At 46.3% G+C, this 26441-nt stretch overlaps 1 protein-coding gene across 3 annotated transcripts in view; it reads right to left on the bottom strand.

The window, feature by feature from the left end:
- Positions 1–26183, bottom strand: part of MDH1B (malate dehydrogenase 1B) — a 233815-nt gene extending 207632 nt beyond the window's left edge. For all 3 annotated transcript variants that reach the window (XM_085648917.1, XM_085648915.1, XM_085648916.1), the window contains exons 1-3: positions 26091–26183; positions 4997–5109; positions 282–416 (exon numbers count right to left, since the gene is read on the bottom strand). In XM_085648917.1, coding sequence (XP_085505043.1) covers positions 282–416; positions 4997–5109; positions 26091–26112 — 270 coding nt within the window. In that variant the 5' untranslated portion in view covers positions 26113–26183. The remainder of the gene's footprint in view (positions 1–281; positions 417–4996; positions 5110–26090) is intronic.
- Between the last annotated feature and the right edge of the window lie 258 nt (positions 26184–26441).

Raw genomic sequence — 26441 nt, forward strand, 5'->3', positions numbered from 1 at the left:
GCAATGTTCAACACTCCGTCCAGCATCCCCTTTGGGTTAACCACTGAGGGAGTGCATGAATTTAGTGTGGAAGACGTGCAGCCAGAGGTTACTACCATTGCCGTCTAAATCTCTCAGGCTGATGAGATACCTGTCGCTCTGAAGTTAAAGTATGGGCATAGTGCTCCTGGTTATGTGGCATGGTTGAGCTGCTTTGGAAATGTGTATGAACCAGATATTAAGAAGTGGAGGTGAAGAGCCCTTTTACTGCACTCAAGTACATTTCTTTCAATGTTGCTTACCTGGGCATGCTCCATGAATTCATTAAAGCCTCCCAGCAGCAAGCCCTTTCCACCTCTGTCCACCAATTCTCGCCAAACAATTGGAGAACGTGTGTACTTCCACCCATTCTTCTCACACGTGTTTTGAAGCCAGAGCTATGAAACATACATCAAAACATTAAACTGAGAAGGCATTATTGAAAGACCAGTGGTTGCTGCAATGTGTATGTCTAGGTTACTAGCAACAAGACACTTCATTTTTCGAGAGGCGTTATTGATGCCAGCATCTAGAACAACAATTTGAAAAGTACATCAAACGCAAAAAAGATTGTACTGTGTGCAGACAAATATGAAAATCATAGCAAGACCATAGCAGGAGTCCAAATATACACACAGTCATCTGAAACCACTTTTAGACAGAAGACAGTTATTTTGCATGGGGGGGGGGGAGAAATAATTTTATTTTACGCCGTGTATATTGCTTGCACAATAAGCAAAGAAGACTTGTTTGCGACTTTAATGCGTGCCACTAAATCGCCAGACCGCTACATCACCTCCATCATATTGTGGGGAAATGCATTGCATTCGATGGAGCCCCGAGACTCTCCCTTTTTTATCTATTTATTTAAGCATCCCTTACGCTATATTTTTTTCTTATAAAATGGTGCTTACTCTCAACTATTTTCTTGATGTAATGGCCCATGGTGTAGTAGAGGCGATGTAGGTAGGTGTATTTATTACACCATATTTCAAAATAGTTTGCACTGAGCACAGTACAGCAAATTAATTTTGCTATATATTTCTTGATTACAAGGCTAAAAACAACTTGATTCTGCCACAAGCTTCGTGACATCTTTCTTTCAAAATTTTACCTTAAAAGGAGGGATCTTGACTATTTACAAATATTTGATGGGGCCTACTTCAACTGTGAAAACACTGGGCCAGAAACAATGGGAAGGGGACCTTGGTGTGATGATATCTCCAAGGACTTGGGAGTGCCTCTATCAGAGGGCGCACACATTGGTGTATAATGCAATGACCAAGGAACCTCAATATAAAAACCTCATACACCGTTATCAATCGAGGACAAGATAGTGAAAGGGGACAAATCTAAATGTGACCTACGCTAGCTGAGATCGCTCTAGCCTTTATAGTTCAGATTCCTAGAATCCAGGGGTAGTCCTGGGATACAATACCCAGGGGAAGTCTCACAAATCACTAAGGAGGGGGATCAGATTACATTGGCTGTGTTTACAATTTAAGGGTAGTCTTAGCTCTATTGGGAAAGCAGAAGACCTCGATTTGGTTGTTGGCTGAGCAGGCTATTGGAAATACTTGCCATGAAAAGGATTGCCTTCTCCATGGAACACAAAGATAAGGTATGAAACCAATGCGGCCCCTGTGAGCCTGATTCTCTAGAGAGTGAAGGAAGTTGAAGCTCCGCAAATTTGTGAAAGCCTTGGATCTCAAACCATCAGACACCATGCACAGGAGCCGCTGGGCGTCCTTTGCAGGATTATAGATCCCACAGTTTTAACGGGTACTCGTTGAGTTTGAATGGCAAGCTCTTTATATGCCCTTGAAGTGCTACCATAGTGATTAAAAGGGTGGAGGGAAGGAGGCGTGGGGGTAAGGGTTTCCATCTTCCCAAAACTAGGATATTCTTCTAAAGCCCCTCGCCCACCAGTTGGGTTGCAGACGATGGATGATATATGCATTTCAGGATAATCAACAACAAAAAATATTACTTTGTGCCGTTTCTTACTACTTAAGAGGCAAAACTATTAAACATTTATATAATGAAATATGGTACAAAGCACAGCTTTCCTGCTCCACTCCTCATTAGGCAAGGAGCAAAACTAGTTTAAAATAAATCTGTTAAATTTTTTTATTTGGCTGTTGTTTTTAAGGGCCTTTTAAAATAGCCCGTGGATTGTTTGAGATAGATGCCTCATTCCTGGCATTCACACTTAGTATTAAACAGCCCCGTTGCCATTGGAAACTAGACACAAACTGTGAACGAGAAAAGTTGAAACACTTACTTTTTCCCTCCTCAGCTAGCAGGTTTTTTGGTAACTGGCTCATCATGACACAGTCCAAAAATGTACATTTCTTCCCTTTCTGCGAAACCAAAGGCGTTCCCAGCGCCTAGTGAGGTCATCGCTATTGGGGCTTAAGTATACTTTGTTGTGCCACGTACATTACGTAGCTCCTTGTTGACAGCTGGTGCAAAGGTGCGGCCATCCGTCCCTAAGGACAAGCACACTTGCCAGCACTTTCACTTATAGATTCAGTAGTGAAGGGCGGAGGCATTAGCAACGTTGCTCAAATCGCCTGTATGTTTAAATAATGATTGTGATACTCGATTGCCTGAGATCTTGCAGCAGCACCTCCATCCCTACTCTCATTAAAGATGCGAAATAACCAAATTATAAGCCCATTTTTTTTAACTGTTCTTCTGGGAAGCCAAGTGCCATTAGGATTTCCAGACTATACAGTTGTTTAATGAGTTGCTCCGCTTCCTCTTCACAGTTAGAACTCTCTGGGGGACCTCCCTCATGGACCAGCTGATGGCATGGCACAGCCACTGAGAAAAGGAGTCCTGCAGCTGTGTGCAAGCAGTTCTACAATGTACAGATTCAATGGCGTTGAACTCACCAGTGATTGGCTGATACACAAAAATAAACTGGGTGGCTTCTCTCCCAGGTGAGGAGCAGAGGAGACATGTTTGGCGAGTGCGAGGCAGATGGGGGTAGGGAATGTAACTGATGTCAGAAGTTAGTTTCTTTCAGTCAAGAAAGATGCCCTCAAAGCAGTGGAGCCTAGACAAACCCAGGACGGTCTCTGTAATTTGGAGAGTTACCATGAAAAGGCCAGCACTACTGCAGACAGGGAGGCACAAGGCCGATGCTGACTAATGCACTCCTCTGGCAGCAGGAGTCTGTAAAGGAAAGGGTGGGCTTAACACTACAATAGCCACTAGGGGTCGATCTACATTCAAGGAGGAACTTCAAAGTACAGAGTAAGAGAAAACAAAGACTGGTAAGAAAAACCGAAGCATCCGTCTCAACTTGGTGCCAAACACTCTCTGGCAAACGTGGTGTCCGAAATTTGATTCGGAACAACTACATACATAGCCTGCTGACATAAGCTTGGCTGCGGTGACATATGCACTTTCTGGAGTAAGTCAACTAAGAGTTGTTAGCGCAGGTATGTGGGTTCTATGAAACCCAGGAAGCACTAGCCCTCGTGAAAAGACGACAGGAGAGGCCTTTTTCAACACTGGCAACCAATCCAGGCCTGAATACAGCAACCTCAAATATGAAGATGGGAAAGATGCTACTTTATTCTGCATTTTTTTTAAATAATAGACACCCAGCTAGGGTAGTACATAGATTAATGGGCCCACCAGAAAATGTTGCTGTTCTCAGGCCACTAGACTTCATCTCAAGTAACCAAACATTTGGGAACACAATTGTACGCAGGAGTTGAAACAGCCTTAATAGAGCAACACTATCTATATACCAAACGAACAGGTGAAAGTTTGGGTCTTAGTGATACTCAAATATCTTGTTTTTTCGCAGAGTTGATGCCTTATATAGCTGGCTTCGCCCAGACCTTTGTTTTTTTTTAAACTGGATAATGAACTTGTTCTACTTGTACACTGAGTCCCAAACGTGTAAGGCAACATGCTAACATCAACATACAGGAAGTCACACATATGGCTATGCCCTTTCACTGTGTTCCAGGGTACCACTCTTCAACCCGACCCCCTTGTGCGAACCAAGGAGGGAGATATAGCTGGTAGGTGTGTGGTGAAGACAAACAAGCCTTTTTTACTGTCCATGAGTGGGGGGAGAATAAGCAGTAACCTCTCAGGGCGTTGTGTGCAGTGAATGTGTCCACACTACAAGGAATCATCACAATGCTTCAGTGAAGATGTCCGCCCGCGTTTGCACCAGACACAGTCTAACAGTTTCCATCCAGTACAGTGTTGCACACAGGTGTGAAATTCTTATTTTAATGTCCATTAAAAATATTTAGTGGCTTTACCCGCCAGCTCTTACGTAGGCCTGTAGCATCCCATATGGGCTGGCCATTTAGAATATTTTTCTGTATCTTTTTGTAGCAAAATATTAACCTCCACTCGGGTTTTTTTCCCCCTTATGTTATGTTGGTTTAAAAGCTTCCTCCCCTCCTGGCATATATCATTTCTATTTTATGTGCCCAGCACAGAGAGGGAATGGGCTTCTGGTAGTTATCAGGCCACCAGTCGTGGCCTGTGCTGCAAACCAGAGCAGTACCTATCACCACACTTTTGAACACTCGAGCCCCCGCACATATGCATGGCCCCTGTAAGGGACTTATGTCGCAGCAAACGTCCAAAACATTTCAAAAAGAGCTTGCCCTCAACATCGTTCTCAAACATAGGTGAGAGAAGGTGTAGATGTTTTGAGGGACATGACATGCAACCATTACAAACTGATGTCTAGTGCATATTGAACTCACCACCACATGAGTAAACATCTGTTGTCACAAGAACAGCTTTGACGCTAAGAGTTACCTGGGAAGTATTGATTTAAATAAATGGTACAGGGGAGCTTTGTCTCAAGGTAGGGGGGCAAAGAAAAACAAGCCTCCGTTTTAGAGCATAGAGAATAACAGCCAGAACATTTCAGGAATCTGAACAACTAAAGTGCCTGGTGTAACACCAGTCTTCAATTAAGTAACCTTACCTCCCAATCATCAGGGTGCTGCGTGATCTTGTGTATTCTGAAGTTAGGTAAGTTTTTCTGAAGATAGTCGGCAAGAAGTTCAGCCTTTGCAAAGTATGGGCAATCAGCCTTCCCTGGGAATGAAAGAAATGCTCAGAATGTACTGTATATTTGCCTAGAGATCTTAATAGACAGAGACACATATTTTGGCAGAATCATATGACTGTAGAATGAAAGAGGGAGATGAAACCGTGTCAGGTGCTTGCGGTCAAGTGAGATATTCTGGGGGTTGTAAAATATGTCTTGGTTGCCCACTATTTTTACTGCAACACTGAGATTTACCACTCTCTACGATACTATGATTGTTATGACAAAGATATTTCTCCTGGTAAACATTACAGACATTTTCAGAGTCATTGATCGTATGTTATATACAATCAAATAAAATCATATTTAAAAATAAACGCATGGCAGAATAGGTTTCATGACTTTCCAGTGGAGCTCGTATCTACGTTCCAGTGTTTTTAATAAATGCGTTATGCCAGGTATATGAAGGAAACCTACTGAACTTTAAAATGCCTGAATCAGTTTGCAGGGATTTCATAACTTTCATTCATTAGAAGGAAATACCTGAAAATAAATGCGCAAACTACAGGCCTATATCCCTTTTAAATACTGATGTATCGACCACCAGATCAAAAAACTTAGTGTGAAAATAGATAAACCATCAATAAGTGAGATTTATTAGAGGGACAGATGGGACAAAAAAATGCAAGGCTATTATTAAATATTCTCCAGTTAACAGTGGGTAATAATGAATCAATTATACCTATTTCATTGGACACAGAAAAATATTTTAATTGTGTTAATTATTAAGTTATGTTTAGGTTAATAAAATAATTAGATTTAGGTTTAATGAAAATATAAATATTTTAGTAAAGCATACATATGATAATATGGAAGGTTCGTAATAACAAATGGAATAATGTAGCTTTGTTTTTAATTACACAGAGGCACTAACCAAGGGTGTCCATTATCACCACTGCTGAAGCAGATGGACTTCCCTTGCCAGACGTGTTTTATTGTTCTCATTTTGCACAAGGTGCTATGAAATGAACTACAAATTAACTTAAGTACTTGACAATTGTGTTTCTTGGGAATGTCACTAAGATTGTACAAAGCAGTATAGAACCATTGAAGAAAATTATTGACCTATATTTAAACTGGGAAACGTGGTACATCCTACAATTTTGGGAAAGGTTATTGCATAACAAAGAGTGTCAGTCAAAGAATCTCATAAATACTAAAGGACATTTCAGAATCTAGTTGAAAAAGCCTCATACGCCATTAAGCAACATCCTGTTGATAATCTGATCCAAGGTTATATCATTGAGTTCATGTCATGTGTCAGGCAAGCAATATGAGAGAGATATTGAAGTGTAAACTCTGTTATGGTGATAATGAGAGAGAGGCGTCCTGGTGGAGGTGAAAAGAGATGCAGCGGGGTGCTGTTGGTGCCCAGATATCCCTCTGCGGCAGAACGCATTTAGATATCTGGGGATGCACGTATCTCACTGCCCGGGATCTGGCCAGGAAACATAACTTCCAAAACCTCGCCTTGGCCCTTGACCGAGAGTTGCACTGCTGGAAAAACCTGCAGCTCAATTCTATGGGGCTCACCGCAATCTTCAAGATGATGACTCTCCCCCATTATCTACATGTAGTGACGAATTTCCCATACCCCATATCTAGAAAGTGGTTCCAATCCCTGACCACCAAACTAACCTCCTTCTTTTGGGATTGAGGGCACCACAAAGTGACTTTTAACTTGGCACTGAAGTCGGGGTGAGCTGTGGGTCTCCGATATTATATGTGCTATCTAGCTGCACAACTGGTGGCCATTAACAAGTGGTTTGCTGGAGGAATGGGTGGCCCAGCCTACCATCTAGAGCTTTACTTAGTGGGATTTTAGGGACTTCTGGCTCAACTATATGGGGCCACGTATTCGGGGGTCACCCTAATGCACCCAGGTGGTAATACCTTGTTGGAAGGCACCCTCGCATCTGATTTGGTGGGACTGCAAATTAACAGGGCTCACTCCCCTGTGGCAAGGCACGTGGCTCCAGAAACTCTCTACCCTAGAGGGATTCCACCAGTGGGACCGAATATGCATCAAATACTTAGGGGATGTTTTCAAGAGCAATGACCACATGTCCTTCCAAGGTTTAAAAGAACAGTATGGCCTAGCTAACAAGCAATTCTTCCGCTTTCTTCAGATGCAGCATGCCCTGAGAATGCATCTTCCCCTGACGTCCAACTCCCAGAATATAGCTCCCTCAAGGCTTAGATACTAATGGGGCAATTGGGAAAGGGGGCAATACCCCAGATCTAGCGATCCTTGATTATTCACGCCCCAGATGGCTTTGACTCTCTTCAACAGAAATGGGGGGGACTGGGTAGGTGAACTAGATGACAATGATTGGAGGGAGGCATGCCTGGCTTCTAGGGAACTGGCAATATCCACGCACCTGCGTATGATACAGGTCAATTATTTCCATATCAATCAATCAATCAATCAAAACATTTATAGAGCGCGCTACTCACCCGTGAGGGTCTCAAGGCGCTGAAGGGAGGGGGGGTGCTGCTACTGCTCGAATAGCCAGGTCTTGAGGTGTTTCCTGAAGGTGAAATGGTCCTGGGTCATTCGTAGGTGTGCGGGGAGGGAGTTCCATGTCTTGGCTGCCAGGTAGGAGAACGATCTTCCTCCGGCGGTGGTTCTGCAAATCCGTGGGATGGTGGCGAGGGCGAGGCTGGCGGAGCGGAGTTGGAGGATGGGGGTGTAGAATGAGATGCGGCTGTTGAGGTATTCGGGGCCCATGTTGTGGAGCGCTTTGTGTGCGTGGGTGAGGAGCCTGAACGTGATCCTCTTGCTGACGGGGAGCCAGTGCAGGTTTCTCAGGTGGGCGGATATGTGACTGTGGCGAGGGATGTCGAAGAGGAGTCGTGCGGAGGTGTTCTGTATGCGTTGTAGTCGTTTCTGAAGTTTGGCAGTGGTTCCTGCGTATAGATCGTTTCCTTAGTCCAGTCGGCTAGTGACGAGGGCCTGGGTGACGGTCCTTCTGGTTTCGGTGGGGATCCACTTGAAGATCTTTCGGAGCATGCGCAAGGTGTTGAAGCAGGAGGACGAGACGGCATTGACTTGCTTGGTCACCGTGAGGGAGGAGTCCAGGATGAATCCCAGGTTGCGTGCGTTGTCCGAGGGTGTCGGTGCGGCTCCCAGCGCTGTGGGCCACCAGGAGTCCTCCCAGGCGGATGGGGATTGTCCGAGGATGAGGACCTCCGTCTTGTTTGAGTTCAGCTTCAGGCGACTGAGCTTCATCCATTCAGCGACGTCTTTCATTCCTTCCTGGTGGTTGGTTTTGGCGGTGGCTGGGTCTTTGGTGAGAGAGAGTATCAGCTGGGTGTCGTCGGCGTAGGAGATGATGTTGATGTTGTTTGCGTGCGATGGCGGCGAGGGGGTTCATGTAGATATTGAAGAGGGTAGGGCTGAGCGAGGAGCCCTGGGGTACGCCGCAGATGATCTCGGTGGCCGCCGAGCGGAAGGGAGGCGGACTCTCTGGGTTCTGTCGGAGAGGAACGAGGTGATCCAGTCCAGGGCCTTTCCTTGGATCCCAGTGTTGAAAAGGAGGGTTATTAGGGTGCGATGGCATACGGTATCAAAGGCTGCTGAGAGGTCCAGGAGGATGAGAGCGGTTGTTTCTCTGTTGTCCATCAGGGTCCTGATGTCATCGGTGGCTGCGATGAGGGCGGTCTCGGTGCTGTGGTTGGCACGGAATCCGGACTGGGACGGGTCGAGCGAGTTGTTTTCCTCGAAGAATGCAGTCAGCTGTTTATTGATGGTCTTCTCGATGACTTTAGCCGGGAAGAGAAGAAGAGAGATGGGGCGGAAGTTTTTGAGGTCTTTGGGGTCCGCAGTGGGTTTCTTCAGAAGGGCATTGATTTCTGCGTGCTTCCAGCTTTCAGGGAAGGTGGCTGACGTGAAGGAGTTGTTTATGACGTTCCGGAGGTGGGGTGCGATAATGGTGTCGGCTTTGTTGAAGATATGATGGGGGCAAGGGTCCGAGGGGGAGCCGGAGTGGATGGTGTTCATGATGTGGGTGGTGTCTTTAGTGCTGATGGGGGTCCAGGCGCTGAGGGTGGTGGTGGGGGTCGCTGGGTCGGTGACTGGAGGCGGAGCCTGGGGTCCGAAGCTGTTGTGTATGTCTGCGATCTTGCGGTGGAAGTACGTGGCGAGGGAGTTGCAGAGGTCATGCGACGGTGTGATGTCGTTGTTGCTGGCGTTGGGGTTGGAGAGCTCTTTGACGATGTTGAAGAGTTCCTTGCTGTTGTGGGTGTTGCTGTCTAGCCGCTCTTTGAACGATGACCTTTTGGTGGTGCGGATCAGCTGGTGGTGTTCGCGAGTAGCGTTCTTGAGGGCTGTCATGTTTTCTGTTGTCTGTCCGTGGCGCCAAGTTTTTTCGAGGGTTCGGCAGGATTTCTTTGATTCTTTAAGGGCGTCTGTGAACCATGGGGTTTTCCTGTTGCCGGTCTTGCCTGGGGGGTTCTTCAGTGAGGCGAGGTCGTCGGCGCAGTTGGTGATCCACTGTGCGAGGTTGTGGGCTGCGATGTAGGTGTCAGCGGTGTCGGCTGGCGGGTTCTGGCTCAGTGATGAGAGGAGCTGGTGATTTTGCTCCAGCATCTGCGGGGGATTTGTTGCGTGCGGTGGTGGGAAGTATTCTTTTTGAAGGTGAAGTGGATGCATCTGTGGTCAGTCCAGTGTAGTCCGGTGGAGTGGCTGAAGGAGACATGGTTGCTGGTGGAGAAGATGGGGTCGAGCATGTGGCCAGCGAGGTGGGTGGGGGTGCTCACCAGTTGTTTGAGTCCGAGGTTGGCGAGGTTGTCGAGCAGGGTGGTGGTGTTGTTGTCGTTGTTTTTCTCCAGGTGGAAGTTTAGGTCCCCTAGGAGGATGTATTCTAGTGAGGCTAGGGTGTGCGGGCTGATGAAGTCGGCGATGGTTTCGTTGAATTGTGTGCGCAGGCCCGGGGGTCTGTAGATGAGCGTTCCTCTAAGGGTGGTTTTAGGGTCGGTGTGAATCTGGAAGTGTAGGTGTTCGGCGGTGGAGAGTGTGTCTTCGGCGTTGGTCGTGACGCTGATGGTGTTCCTGTAGATGATGGCGACTCCTCCTCCGGTTTGGTTGACGTGGTCCTTCCGGGTGATCTTGTAGCCGTCCGGGACGGCTATGGCGATGTCGGGGGGCGAGGAAGTGTTCATCATTTTTCCGTGAGGAAGGCGACGTCTGGTGCTGTTGTGTCGAGGAGGTCCCAGAGTTCGACGGCATGCTTGTGGATGGAGCGGGTGTTGAGGAGAATGCATTTGAGGTGGTTGTTGTTGTTGCTTGGTCCGGCGGGCGGGGGGCAGGTTCGGAGGCAGGTGAATATGCAGGTTTGACAGGTGAAGGGTCCGTGGGTGCGCTTCAGGGTGGCTCGGTGGCAGGCGTGTGGTTGTCCGGTGTTGAGTGCGTTGAGGGCTGCGGAGTCGTATCTCAGTCGAGGTTTCTGGCTCCGGCGGAGGCCAGGGGTTCTGGCGCTGGGCGCGGTCCAGGCACGGACGGGCTCAGACGGGCTTGCCTTTGGCGTGCCTTCAACGCGCCAACGGCGCGCCCGCTGCCCACCCGCTGCGCGGCCTCCATATGAGGGGCAGAGGGAGGGAGGAGCAGCTGGGAGGCGGGGCGGCGAATGGGAGACAAGGGGGCGGGGCCGCAGGGACGCAGCGGCAGGAAACGGAGGCAGGGGACACGAAGGAAGGGGGGCACAGAGGAGAAAAAAAAAGGAGGTAGCGAAAAACTAAAGGGACACGGGGGCAAAGAGCAACGACAGTAACAGCACCAACAGAAGGGAAAACAGGGGTACAGAAAGCAAAATGGACAGGAGGCAAAGGACGACAAAAGCAATATTACCAGAGACGCAGGTGATGCGGGCAGAGCCCGGGTGGCAGAAGCAGCGGGCACCGGTCACACAGGGGGCTGCGTGGCGGTGAGGGGAGCGACCTGCCTGGAGACAGGGTCAAAGGTCGCTCTCTCTACCGCTGCGCGGCCTCCATATGAGGGGCAGAGGGAGGGAGGAGCAGCTGGGAGGCGGGAGCGGGGTGGCGAATGGGAGACAAGGGGGCGGGGCCACAGGGACGCAGCGACGGGAAATGGAGGCAGGGGACACAAAGGAAGGGGGGCACAGAGGTGAAAAAAACGGAGGTAGCGAAAAACTAAAGGGACACAAGAGCAAAGAGCAACGACAGTAACAGCACCAACAGAAGGGAAAACAGGGGTACAGAAAGCAAAATGGACAGGAGGCAAAGGACGACAAAAGCAATATTACCAGAGACGCAGGTGATGCGGGCAGAGCCCGGGTGGCAGAAGCAGCGGGCACCGGTCACACAGGGGGCTGCGTGGTGGTGAGGGGAGCGACCTGCCTTATCTGTCCCCATCACGTATACAGCAGATGTTTCCTGACGCACAATCTATGTGCGCGTACTGCAGATTCCCCGGCCACCGATCTCTTCCATATGGCATGGAACTGCCCCACATTGAGACCCTTTTGGGGTTGGGTGGAGCAGGAGACCTCAGAGGTCCTTGGGTGTCCAATTTTAGTTAACCCTCAGGGTGACATTGCTGGGACTGGTGGTAGAGCTGGGAGGTCCCCGTGCTGAGCGAACCTTTATAGGCATGAACTGCTTGATGGCCAAGAGGGACATTGCTCGCCTATGTAAACAATCTACATGCCCCTCGCTATAAGTGTGGTGTGCTGGAGTCGACTGATGCGCACAGCAAGAAAAACCCATTTATGAAGCCATTGCATACCTCAAAAGCACGAGAAGGTGTGGGGAAAATGGTAGGCTTATCATCGACTATCTTTGTAAGTGGGTTGACCCATGCGTGTGTCGTCATGTACTTTGTTGTAGATCTGAACGCTCAATTCTTAATATTTGTAATGTATGGATGGAACTCTCTATCTATAAATGAAATAAAGTTGGTTATCAGATATGCAGAAACTCTTCCGATGGCACTCCCCGCAGTGGAATCATAGATCTGCCTACAAAGGACTAGTTCAGGTCCCCAAAATCCGAAAGGCCAGATTGTGGGGTAGAAGTCTTTCCTATTGGGCGGCTAAGCTCTGGAATGAACTGCCGGTCACCAGTAGGTTACAAACTATTAGACCCCTATTTAGGAAAATGCTTAAGACCTGGCTATTTCCCGCATAGGGAAATGAAGCATTGCCCTCCCAGAAACAGTACACGTTACCTGTTACATTCAGCGCCAAGACACCACGACATTCATGCGCTCTATACATTGTTTACTTACCATCTATAAAAAATAAGTTGAGAAAGAGGCGATGAAGTTTCACAATTATATATTAAAATGATATCCAAGAACAAAACCCTCCCAATTGTTGTACAAGCTTTAAAGCAATGGGCAATCTTGGCCCCATTTTCAAATAGCATTTTCCTTGCAAGAATGTGGTCATTTAATGGTTTTAAATAGGATTTTAATTAATAAAATGTTTTTAATTTATACATTTGCTGCCTGTTGAAATTGAGGGGTGGACTTCTGGAAAAATCCTATTGCTCAGTAGCAGGCTGAGGACAGTGGTATTGGAATGCCCTACAATGAATTATTCTCTTAGCCTTAGAATGGTACATAAGGATTAGCTCACTGGAGCAAGATTTAAGGGTTTCTACTACTGAAGGAGTACCCCCTGGGGCATGATTAAATGTTTTGTGATATATGTCCAGGAGAACCCTTATGTTAAAAAATATTGTGTGAAAGATAATATGAATCACAATTATGTTATAATTAAGATTGACTAATTAGTATTAAGATTTGTAATGAATTTTGTAGAATGTATTTAACAAAACTAATTTGGGCAGTATTTTTTACATGTTTATCACTTGAGGGTGAGCAAGAGGTATTAATAGAGTGGTTAAGATGGCATCAACCATCGTGAATAAGGTTTTTTAAGTCAAACGCGTTGACGTTATAATTCAGGCAGCAATAAAGAAACTGCACCGTGGATCCGAGTGAGGGCATCTCTGTCGTATGGCAAAGAGTGGAGTGTCAAGTGGCCTTAATCGTGAAGACATCACAATAAATTACATTGCTGTAGTTCCATAATGACCAAATGATTCATCTAACAACACAATATGGGCAAATGTCTATTTAGACAACACCTACTTTAGGGTGCTGACATGATCTTTAAAAGTTCCTGCGTATAATACTACCACTGAATTGCAGTGAGTGGGTGAGTCAGATCTCTTCTAGGATGGTTTGGGTGTTGTGCCCTTGAGAAATGTTTGCGAAAAAAAGGAGGTCAAATAGTCCATTTTGCAGCACAACTTTCATAACATTTGGTAAAATGCCTTACAGTCAGAAATAACACTTATTAAATATCCAAGTCCTCTCACAATGTGACAACCCAATTAAATGTGATGTTCTTCAGTATTTGGCCCCATTTGTTTTTCAAAATGTGCTATATTGGCACCATTTTCCAAACATTACCTCTATGGGGGAAGAGCAAGCATTTTTCTCATGTGTTCCCCCTGAGCCCATATGCCATTGATCCCCCTGAACCCACAAATGCTATGCAATATACCAGAATTTAGGAATTAATGTAATCCACATACCATGGGTGACCCTTCTGTAAAAAATTACCTCAGTATATTATGTCAGCATTTAGTCATGGTTGCCTCAGTCCCATATGCCATGGTTGTCCTCCCTCATGCCAATAGTTACCTCCAATGTGCTAGTGCCAACAATTTGCCATGAACGCCCCAATGCCAAATATTTCCTCAAGTATGCCAGGTACAGCATTTTTCCGCAGGATGTCTTATATGCCAAGAATTACCTGTAGTATGCCACTACAAACACTTTACTATGGGTGCCCATTATACCAATAATTAGATCCTGCGTACCAGTATTTTTTCACAAGTGTCTGTCATACTATGAATTGCTTCTTGTATGCCAGTGCCAGTATTTTGCATTGGTACCTCTATAAGACAAAAATTATGCCAGGTCAATCAGCAGATTTGCAAGCATAATACCACGCTCTCACTCACTCATTCAATCTCAGTCCCACTCTCCAATACAACCTCGCATTAATTAATTCTTACTCATTCCCTTGCAATCACTCTTATTCAGTCTCACTCATTACTCACTACCGGTCACTGACTCTCAAACATTACACACTTACACACACACTTACACACACACTTACACACACACGCACACACACACCACACACACACGCCACACACACACGCCACACACACACCACACAAACACACCACACAAACACACACACACACTTTTACTTATCCCATCAGCCAGGGAAGGTCCAAGTCTAGATAACCGTACTTCATTTTATTACAGTAAAATCACGAATAGTAGAATGAAAAATTGGCACAAAATAGAGAGTGGAGCCCCTTAAGTGTGAGCTTAACTTGTGCATTGGCCCTGATGTTGCCACCTATGAGGCCAGAGGTTGCAATCTAGAGCCATGGGTCACAAGGAGTAGGCCAGGGGTCACAGTTGAGACCCCTGGCGACCTCTAAATGTAAGCCATACTGCCTCCAAATTTAAAATGTCAACACTCTTGATTGTCTCATTTTAATTTCTTTATTATACATTCAATTTCTCATTATATTCTATTGGTTTTTTGGTGTTTTCAAAACGATAATGATTCACATGAAAGACAGCCAAGGTCTTTCTTTCAAAACCAAATGTTTTACATGAGAAACAGCCAACAGGTGTTTCACAAGAATAGTCGCTTCTTCATGGCTGCAAATCACCACTGTAAAAATTGGTAGATGATATTGAGACCATTATTTCATTCTAAATTACATTCAACATATCATCAAGATGCAGATCATTCATAATTTAAAAAAATATATTAAAAACTGTGATAATCCTAAAAGTTAAAAACACACATTATTCACAATGCTAGAGTGTATATCATCACCAGGTCTTACAGTTCAGGAAACAGCACCGTCTTCGATCAGTATCCCTATATCCTCCTGTATGTTAGGTGTAACCACGGCAGCAAGTTATATACAGTTATTTTAATAGATGAATTGCTGTATTGTGAACTGCTGATTATTTTATCACTGGAACAATCTCATAGTTTCTTTCTAAACGCACATACATTTTGTTAGTAATGCTCGTATTTGGGTGAACAAGTGACAGACTTTAAAGCTGACAAGCTCTATAACGATCAGCCTCAGAACTGAAATTTTATGACTTTGAAGTCATTTCTAGTTGTACTATTAAAGAAACGTTGAATTATGGATCTCAACTGAAAAGATTTCTAGAATCATGCGCCATGATATGTCAGCATGGCTCCCTCTAAAGGGTTGATTATAAGCGAGACGATTTTAGGTGCGCTGATCGGTGAGGGCCGGAATATCTCATTACGGCCATTATCCCTTAGTCAAAAACTGGCTATTCTGCGATTTTCCTCCAGAATGGGGAATAACTGCTCAGACCCGGGAATTCTGAGTCTGCGCCTATATTCACCATCTCGAGGAGAAAACTACTCACATTTTCCACCTGTTTAAAAAAATGCGCAGTAGTGTCAGTGGGAGGCAAGGGTGTAAAGCAGGCTTGCGCCTGTCTGGGAGTAGCACTGTTTGCTCTGCCTAGACTGCTGCAGTTGGGATGTGATGCTACCCACTGCTATTACACCTGCAGGCACTTGAGACATGCCCAATGTCTCTGAGCCCGAAATTATCAGGCAAAGTCTTTAAGCATAGGATTAGGAGTGGGTGACACTATGCTAATCCTGAGCTTAAAACTCTGCTAAAAAAGCAGACATTTGAGGTGAGCATTTTTGAAGTGTTGATGGTGTTGTAGACTGCTACACATAAAGGAACACTTATAATAGGTGATCCCTTGTCTTTGGACAAAGCAATGTCTCTGACGAGCTGTAATGAAAGCGAAACACATTTGTCGAGGACTACTGATATTCATTGCAGGTTGGCTTGAATGGTATTTTACCAACCCAACGCAGTAAACTGACCCTAGAGTGGGGGAAAAGCAGTTTTCATGTATCAGCTCAGTGGGGATGGCGCTAATTCTGTTCTAAAAGGCTTTGCTGAAAAAATGGCAAAAGACTTTGTCACTCTTCCATCTACACGGTGGCACTATGCTAATTCTATACTTACAAACTCTTCTAGAAAAACAGACATTTGTGGTGGTCTGTATTGGTGTTGTAGAGATGCTCTCCGCCTAAAACTTGGGAACTATCCTTAGTTCCCTGCTTCCTTTTTAGGTCGAGCCTGTAACAGCGCGCATGCGCTGTTCTGGCGAAGACTTTATGTAAGGGCTTTTGAAATCTCACCACTGGCTTGTGCGTGTGGTTTTGTTTTCGTGGCAGGCTATTGGGCTTTTCTAAGAAAGACGGCACGCAATTGGGCAAAGGCAGGTGCATGTCTCGCCTTTGCTCCGCCCACGGCCTATTGCTTGCAGTTACCCTCACAGGCCGCATCTGTTTTCAATTATCATGCCCAGACACGGGCGCGATAATTGAAAACAGATCCTTTTAGCATGCGCGCACACAACTCCTGGGCGTAGTGCTTTCACCGGATATTGTCCAATTACATTACATTAGGCCACACCCGCTTGCCTGTCTCGCATAATTATAGCGCAAACTTGAACCTAGGGCCTATTAGCGCTTCACACGGAAATCAGCTCCCCTTACACAACAGTTTTTAAGCACAGTGTAATGAAGCAATTTGCACGGAATCACAAGATGCTGCGCCTGAGCCGAGATTCTAACCTAGTTATCCTGTTCTAACATCCGCGGCCCTAGCCGCAACGGGTGTGATATTAGACTTGTCATTAGAAGAAGCACTCCCTGAGCTGTGAATATGTAGTGCTTTCACCTGATATTGTCTGATTACATTACATTAGGCCACACCCGCTTGCCTGTCCCGCATAATTATAGCGCAAACTTGAACCAAGGGCATTATAGCGCTTCACACAGAAATCAGCTCCCCTTACACAACAGTTTTTAAGCACAGTGTAACGAAGCGATTTGCACAGAATCACAAGATTTTGCGCCTGAGACGAGATTCCAACCTAGTTACCCAGTTTTAACATCCGCAGGCCTAGCCGCAATGGGTGTGATATTAGGAGATTTGTCATAAGAAGAAGCACTCCCTAAGCTTTGAATACATAGTGCTTTCACCTGATATTGTCCGATTACATTACATTAGGCCACACCCGCTTGCCTGTCCCGCATAATTATAGCGCAAACTTGAACTAAGGGCATTATAGCGCTTCACACGGAAATCAGCTCCCCTTACATAACAGTTTTTAAGCACAGTGTAACGAAGCGATTTGCATGAAATCACAAGATGCTATGCCTGAGCCGAGATTCTAACCTAGTTACCCTGTTCTAACATCCGCAGCCCTAGCCACAACGGGTGTGATATTAGGAGATTCGTCATAAGAAGCACTCCCTGAGCTGTGAATACGTGGTGCTATCACCTGATATTGTCCGATTACATTACATTAGGCCACACCTGCTTGCCTGTCCCGCATAATTATAGCGCAAACTTGAACCAAGGGCATTATAGCACTTCACACAGAAATCAGCTCCCCTTACACAACAGTTTTTAAGCACAGTGTAACGAAGTAATTTGCACGGAATCACAAGATGCTGCGCCTGAGCCGAGATTCTAACCTAGTTACCCAGTTCTAAAATCCACAGCCCTAGCCACAACGGGTGTGATATTAGGAGATTTGTCATAAGAAGAATCACTCCCTGAGCTGTGAATACGTAGTGCTTTCACCTGATTTTGTCCGATTACATTACATTAGGCCACACCCGCTTGCCTGTCCCGCATAATTATAGCGCAAACTTGAACCAAGGGCATTATAACGTTTCACACGGAAATCAGCTCCCCTTACACAACAGTTTTTAAGCACAGTGTAACGAAGCGATTTGCAGGGAATCACAAGATGCTGCGCCTGAGCCGAGATTCTAACCTAGTTACCCAGTTCTAACATCCGCAGCCCTAGCCGCAATGGGTGTGATATTAGGAGATTTGTCATAAGAAGAAGCACTCCCTGAGCAGTGAATACGTAGTGCTTTCACCTGATATTGTCCGATTACATTACATTAGGCCACACCCGCTTGCCTGTCCCGCATAATTATAGCGCAAACTTGAACCAAGGGCATTAGAACGCTTCACACGGAAATCAGCTCCCCTTACACAACAGTTTTTAAGCACAGTGTAACGAACTCAGCACAACCACAGCATCACTCAGCAGCACCACAGCCTCACTCAGCAGCACCACAGCCTCACTCAGCACCACCACAGCATCACTCAGCACCACCACAGCATCACTCAGCACCACTACAGCATCACTCAGCACCACCACAGCATCACTCACCACCACATCAGTATCACTCAGCATCGCCTTTGCACTAGTACACCACCACATCATCATCACTCAGCAAGACCTGAGTATCATTCAGCATCACCTCAGCATTGTCTCCGCACCAGTCACCACCACCACCACCACTACCACCTCAGCATTCCTCAGCACCACATCAGCCTGCTCTCAGAATCTGGCATCTGTTGATTCTCCCCTAGCGTCTGGCCGCTGCTAGTGTTATAATACAAGTACTAGTTCCCAACCTTCACCCTCCGATTGTTTATGCCCCCTCAAAAAAAAGCTTTAACAAAAAACCATTGGAATAGGCAGAAACAACACTTATAAGGCCCCAAAGGCGAGACATATTGGCTATGCCAATGCTTTTTTGCATATATTACAACTGCATTCCAGGGTAAAAGCCCTGCTTGGCATTTTAACCCATTGTTAAGTTCAACATGTTGTTATGCCAGCGGTGGAGCGAGGAAAGCCCGTGGGGTAATGCCATGCATTGGAAAGTGTGATATTCCACACAACTCTGTCTCTTCTTCAGACTTCCCATGGTTCACACACTGCCTCAACACATCCAGACGTGGATGTTAAGCTCCTACCTGAAACTCAACCTTGCCAAGAAAAACAAACAAGAAACAGTACAAAGCTTCGAAATTACATGAACCTTGATGACTTTGAACACCTACTTTGACTGAATGCCAACTCACTTCGATTCACCCTGGACGGCAACCTTACCCCCAAGCAATACATTGCTAAAAAAACAAAAAGGTAGCCTGGTACTACCTCTCTCTTTAAAGAAAGTTAGTTTCTTCCAGAATGCGACTTTAGAACTGCTCTTCAAAGCCTTGTACTCTTGCATATGAATGGTGATAACTCCATACTTAATTTCCTTCCAGATTCCACACTGGAAGCCCTTTAGGACATCATACACACCACAGCATATTTCATCAGGGCCTTAAGACATGTGATCATATTACCCCCACCTTGATGGAATGCCATTGGTTCACCTTGCTGGCCCGCACTATCTTCAAAACCAGGTGCATCCTTTACAAAACCATCACAACCAGCACCCACACTTATCCTGCAAATGGGCTCACCATCTCTGGTGATTCTCAGCACACCTGCAGCCAAGACACCATCAGATTTCAGACTAAGAAGTGTAAAAATGAAAATGGAAGGTAGTAGGCCATTCCCATCTATGCACCCAGAATCAGGAACAACATCCTGGTATCCATCAGAATCGCCTCAACGCTGTTTCAATTTAGGAAAGAGTTGAAAGCACATCTCAACACTACAACACAATGCATTAACAGTCCACAAACCAGTTACCTTTCCTATCAGTTATGACTTTGTGCTCTTCTTTGACCCTGTACAGCACTCCTCCGCCTTTTGGCTAGGCTTGTGCTATGGAAGTACAACATACATACATAGATACAAAGGACTGCATATAAGCACATCTTAAATGTTTGTAAAGGAGACCATGAAACCTTCTTATTTACACTACTCACATTATCACTTTTAATATTTTGAATCACAGTGAGGCCCACCTGAAGAAAACTTAAATATACCACATTAATTATTTATTGCACATTGAAGTATATCCCTTTGTCATCTGCTTTATTACCCCCACACAACAGATTGCATAACTTAGTGAGAACATATTGCATGATAGATTGCAGGGCAGTTAATGAGATAGTGACACATCTATAAAATATATATTAAATATTGCATGACAACTGCTTTCAAACCTGTAACAGCTGAGTGATAACCAGCAAGACCTACTATAACTAGTAGAATATGCATGACAAATGCCTCTAATGTTATGCATCGCACTAAGTAGTGTGGTAGCTGTACTTTACACTCTCTTGGGGGTCCGTATTTTGGTAGGCATGATAAAACAATCCTCTCCTGCGTTTTCACCGTACATGGAGAACAGCCATAAGAGGGCCACTTGCAATCTAAATCAACAATTCAGGTCTATGACATCAGGCAATCACAATCATCTGACCTAATCAAACCACTTAGTACTGAATTGGGCAGGCATTGATGCCCCTGGAGACCAGCTATATATGTAGCTGGCATTTTGGAGGAATTTATTTCACCCTGCAGGTCCTGCCCTCATCCTTCGCCAGTGTTAAATTGAACACTGTAAAGTATTATATATTCTTTAAGATCAACAGTAAAGTATTTAAGGAATTACTGTACTACAGACCATACATGCGGATTTCTGTCCTCGCTATTCAGCACGGTAAGTAGTAGCAGCAGAAGTGCATTATAAAAAGTATGGGAACTGTAATGCTGCGCACAAACAGGTGCAGGGTAAGTGAGTGTGGGGGGTCAAAGGCGTGGCTAAAAAGAAAATATTCTGTAACGTTTTACGTCTTTCACCTTCACGTAACTTCATATTAAATAAAGTACAGCTTAAATGAAAAATAAATGTAATTTGAGTTAATCAGTGGGAAATGCACTATTGTACATTATGAAACCTCGGTTAGTTAATGCACTGCAGAGATCTGTGTCTGTAACCAGAGAGCCACAGAACAGAATCCTAGTTGGTGCAGTGGAGAATCGTGACTTGTGTATGTTTAGTGCTCTGAGGTCCCACTCTGTGACAGAAAGCACTGTTAATATGCAAGTCATTATTTAAAACTTGCTTTACACACGATAGAAGATAGGCTGCTACAAAATGCAACAAAAGGTTTAAGACAAAAAAGGGTTTCCAAAATATAGATTTCAGTAATACCCAGAGAGTATGTAGTGCATTTTTTTAACTGTCCTTTAAAAGCAAACACGTCACACACTTAGCTGATAACTCCCTTGCAATACCACTCAAAAATAATAAATGTGTTATCAGGAAGCTTCAAGTAATTTCATCAAAAAGCCAATACTGCTTCCAATCACCCTTTACATTTACATTATGCAAAAGTTGGTCGCACACTGCTCATCACACCAGCAAGTTGCCCCAAAGGACTGTGGTAAATGTAGTGGCGACGGCGGGTACGCCTATGCCACGATGTATAAAGAACAGTATGTGTTGCGTTAGCCATCCCTGGACACGTGTTTCGAGGTAGTTGCCTCTCGTCAGCAGGGAGCAGGTCAGTGTAAAGGGGTGCCGTGTGGACTGCCAAAATGTAATTAAAACAGGTCAAGTACCTCTCATGGCGCGCAGGTGCAGATCCAAGGCTCGTCAGCCCGTTGGCTCAAGGGAGCCGTAATAAATTATGCAAAAGTTGGTCGCACACTGCTCATCACACCAGCAAGTTGCCCCAAAGGACTGTGGTAAATGTAGTGGCGACGGCGGGTACGCCTATGCCACGATGTATAAAGAACAGTATGTGTTGCGTTAGCCATCCCTGGACACGTGTTTCGAGGTAGTTGCCTCTCGCCAGCAGGGAGCAGGTCAGTGTAAAGGGGTGCCGTGTGGACTGCCAAAATGTAATTAAAACAGGTCAAGTACCTCTCATGGCGCGCAGGTGCAGATCCAAGGCTCGTCAGCCCGTTGGCTCAAGGGAGCCGTAATAAATTATGCAAAAGTTGGTCGCACACTGCTCATCACACCAGCAAGTTGCCCCAAAGGACTGTGGTAAATGTAGTGGCGACGGCGGGTACGCCTATGCCACGATGTATAAAGAACAGTATGTGTTGCGTTAGCCATCCCTGGACACGTGTTTCGAGGTAGTTGCCTCTCGTCAGCAGGGAGCAGGTCAGTGTAAAGGGGTGCCGTGTGGACTGCCAAAATGTAATTAAAACAGGTCAAGTACCTCTCATGGCGCGCAGGTGCAGATCCAAGGCTCGTCAGCCCGTTGGCTCAAGGGAGCCGTAATAAATTATGCAAAAGTTGGTCGCACACTGCTCATCACACCAGCAAGTTGCCCCAAAGGACTGTGGTAAATGTAGTGGCGACGGCGGGTACGCCTATGCCACGATGTATAAAGAACAGTATGTGTTGCGTTAGCCATCCCTGGACACGTGTTTTCCTACTCCCTGCTGACGAGAGGCAACTACCTCGAAACACGTGTCCAGGGATGGCACACGCCACGCATACTTGCACGCACTCTTGAGCATAGGTGTATCCGCCGACGCTGACCTTCAGGGACCATTTTCATTGGGGGAACATGACTGGTAGGTGTAGCAGTGTGCGACCAATCTGATGTAACTTTATATTCAGGCTCCCTTGAGCCGGTGGAGTCGACGGACTCATGGTTACGCACCTGCGCGCTAAGAGAGGTACTAGACCTGATTATGTTTTTAGCAGCTTACACAGCAACCCCACTCTCATTTTCCTACTCCCTGCTGACGAGAGGCAACTACCTCGAAACACGTGTCCAGGGATGGCACACGCCACGCATACTTGCACGCACTCTTGAGCATAGGTGTATCCGCCGACGCTGACCTTCAGGGACCATTTTCATTGGGGGAACACGACTGGTAGGTGTAGCAGTGTGCGACCAATCTGATGTAACTTTATATTCAGGCTCCCTTGAGCCGGTGGAGTCGACGGACTCATGGTTACGCACCTGCGCGCTAAGAGAGGTACTAGACCTGATTATGTTTTTAGCAGCTTACACAGCAACCCCACTCTCATTTTCCTACTCCCTGCTGACGAGAGGCAACTACCTCGAAACACGTGTCCAGGGATGGCACACGCCACGCATACTTGCACGCACTCTTGAGCATAGGTGTATCCGCCGACGCTGACCTTCAGGGACCATTTTCATTGGGGGAACACGACTGGTAGGTGTAGCAGTGTGCGACCAATCTGATGTAACTTTATATTCAGGCTCCCTTGAGCCGGTGGAGTCGACGGACTCATGGTTACGCACCTGCGCGCTAAGAGAGGTACTAGACCTGATTATGTTTTTAGCAGCTTACACAGCAACCCCACTCTCATTTTCCTACTCCCTGCTGACGAGAGGCAACTACCTCGAAACACGTGTTCAGGGATGGCACACGCCACGCATACTTGCACGCACTCTTGAGCATAGGTGTATCCGCCGACGCTGACCTTCAGGGACCATTTTCATTGGGGGAACACGACTGGTAGGTGTAGCAGTGTGCGACCAATCTGATGTAACTTTATATTCAGGCTCCCTTGAGCCGGTGGAGTCGACGGACTCATGGTTACGCACCTGCGCGCTAAGAGAGGTACTAGACCTGATTATGTTTTTAGCAGCTTACACAGCAACCCCACTCTCATTTTCCTACTCCCTGCTGACGAGAGGCAACTACCTCGAAACACGTGTACAGGGATGGCACACGCCACGCATACTTGCACGCACTCTTGAGCATAGGTGTATCCGCCGACGCTGACCTTCAGGGACCATTTTCATTGGGGGAACACGACTGGTAGGTGTAGCAGTGTGCGACCAATCTGATGTAACTTTATATTCAGGCTCCCTTGAGCCGGTGGAGTCGACGGACTCATGGTTACGCACCTGCGCGTTAAGAGAGGTACTAGACCTGATTATGTTTTTAGCAGCTTACACAGCAACCCCACTCTCATTTTCCTACTCCCTGCTGACGCGAGGCAACTACCTCGAAACACGTGTCCAGGGATGGCACACGCCACGCATACTTGCACGCACTCTTGAGCATAGGTGTATCCGCCGACGCTGACCTTCAGGGACCATTTTCATTGGGGGAAAACGACTGGTAGGTGTAGCAGTGTGCGGCCAATCTGATGTAACTTTATATTCAGGCTCCCTTGAGCCGGTGGAGTCGACGGACTCATGGTTACGCACCTGCGCGCTAAGAGAGGTACTAGACCTGATTATGTTTTTAGCAGCTTACACAGCAACCCCACTCTCATTTTCCTACTCCCTGCTGACGTGAGGCAACTACCTCGAAACACGTGTCCAGGGATGGCACACGCCACGCATACTTGCACGCACTCTTGAGCATAGGTGTATCCGCCGACGCTGACCTTCAGGGACCATTTTCATTGGGGGAACACGATTGGTAGGTGTAGCAGTGTGCGACCAATCTGATGTAACTTTATATTCAGGCTCCCTTGAGCCGGTGGAGTCGACGGACTCATGGTTACGTACCTGCGCGCTAAGAGAGGTACTAGACCTGATTATGTTTTTAGCAGCTTACACAGCAACCCCACTCTCATTTTCCTACTCCCTGCTGACGAGAGGCAACTACCTCGAAACACGTGTCCAGGGATGGCACACGCCACGCATACTTGCACGCACTCTTGAGCATAGGTGTATCCGCCGACGCTGACCTTCAGGGACCATTTTCATTGGGGGAACACGACTGGTAGGTGTAGCAGTGTGCGACCAATCTGATGTAACTTTATATTCAGGCTCCCTTGAGCCGGTGGAGTCGACGGACTCATGGTTACGCACCTGCGCGCTAAGAGAGGTACTAGACCTGATTATGTTTTTAGCAGCTTACACAGCAACCCCACTCTCATTTTCCTACTCCCTGCTGACGAGAGGCAACTACCTCGAAACACGTGTCCAGGGATGGCACACGCCACGCATACTTGCACGCACTCTTGAGCATAGGTGTATCCGCCGACGCTGACCTTCAGGGACCATTTTCATTGGGGGAACACGACTGGTAGGTGTAGCAGTGTGCGACCAATCTGATGCACCCTTTACATTTACAGTTGTGCACATTTATATTTCTTTCAGCAAGCAGGCGCTCGGCGCTGTGGCAAGAAGGCTTTTTAACTGGCAAGAAGGATTTTTTAATTGTCTGCCCCTCCCTCGGTATAACAGCACAGACGACTGCCTGTTTTGTCAATTCTGGTGAAGCATTTCATCACTCGGAATTAACCGTAAGGGGGCGGTTGTCTTTTCATAAAAAGTAGGGGAATGTTCTCTAAATGTAAAAAGTACGGGGACGTCGTGCACCCGCAACACCCTACACGCATGACCAGAGGCGCAACTACAGCCAAATTTCGGGGGGGGGGGGGGGGGGGGGGGGAGGCTGAGCAAAAATTTCGGGGGGGGGGCTGAACTTTAAGCAATAGGCAGAGTGGAGCTGCAGGGGCTCTTAGAAGGGGTGAAACAACAGCGAGGCCTCATTAACATGCAAATGGTCTTTTAAAGACCTGTGAAGTGCTCGGGTGCGGCTGCTTTTTTGCCCGGGAAGGTGTCTCATCCCGGGCTGCCACACACGACGGGGGGGCTGAAGCCCTGTGAGTCCAATGGGTGTTGCGCGCTTGCGCATGACCCAACCCCACCACATTGACCACTGAGTAGTAGGTGGTTGAAAGTAATTTGTGCTGAATAACAGTAAAACTAGCATAGGACCTGCGGCTTAACCAGATAAAGTACCCTTACTGCGCCCAAATTAAATACAACACTCTTTCACCCAAGCATTTCTTCACAGTAGCATGCTAACCATCCGTGAGCTTCAGCGACTGGCAATAGACTGAAACAATGGACAAATGCAAATAAAGTCCAATATAGCTTTTCTCCTCTCACACCTCCTGACCTCTCCCTAGGAATTTTGTATCGCGTGAGACGCTAAGTTGTAGGAACGCGATGTAGTTTTCTCAAAAAATGAAATCTAAACAATAAAATAAAGAAACAGGTGTGAACAGCGAGAGACGCGAACAGGGCATTTATGTTTGCTCTCTAAGTCTGTCATGCTGGGAAATCCTGCCACTGACCCTTTTACCTGCCAACACAAACTTGGCCATAACGCCTCTCCTGGAGCCTGGACTTCATTGAGTGTTCGGTTGCCTGGCAACGAGACGCCTTAGTATAAGGAACGATGGCGAAATAGGTGTGTCAAAAAAGAAAGCATAAGCAGGCGGCCATTTCCGTGCTGGTATTTGTCGACGGCCGATCCGGGGAGCCCTTTGTTTCCTAAAGCCGTTCGATTTGAAACTGAAATGAAAAGAGACTATTTTATAATGCGTTTATTTGGTAGACAATGTTGTTAAGGAATATGAAATGTATATCAAGCAAATATATTTTCGAGAATTCTTTATTTTTTCTTAATTTTTCTTTGAAATTTGTGTTTTTA

Source organism: Triturus cristatus, chromosome 3_2 (assembly GCF_964204655.1).
Source record: "Triturus cristatus chromosome 3_2, aTriCri1.1, whole genome shotgun sequence".
Taxonomy (NCBI): domain Eukaryota; kingdom Metazoa; phylum Chordata; class Amphibia; order Caudata; family Salamandridae; genus Triturus; species Triturus cristatus.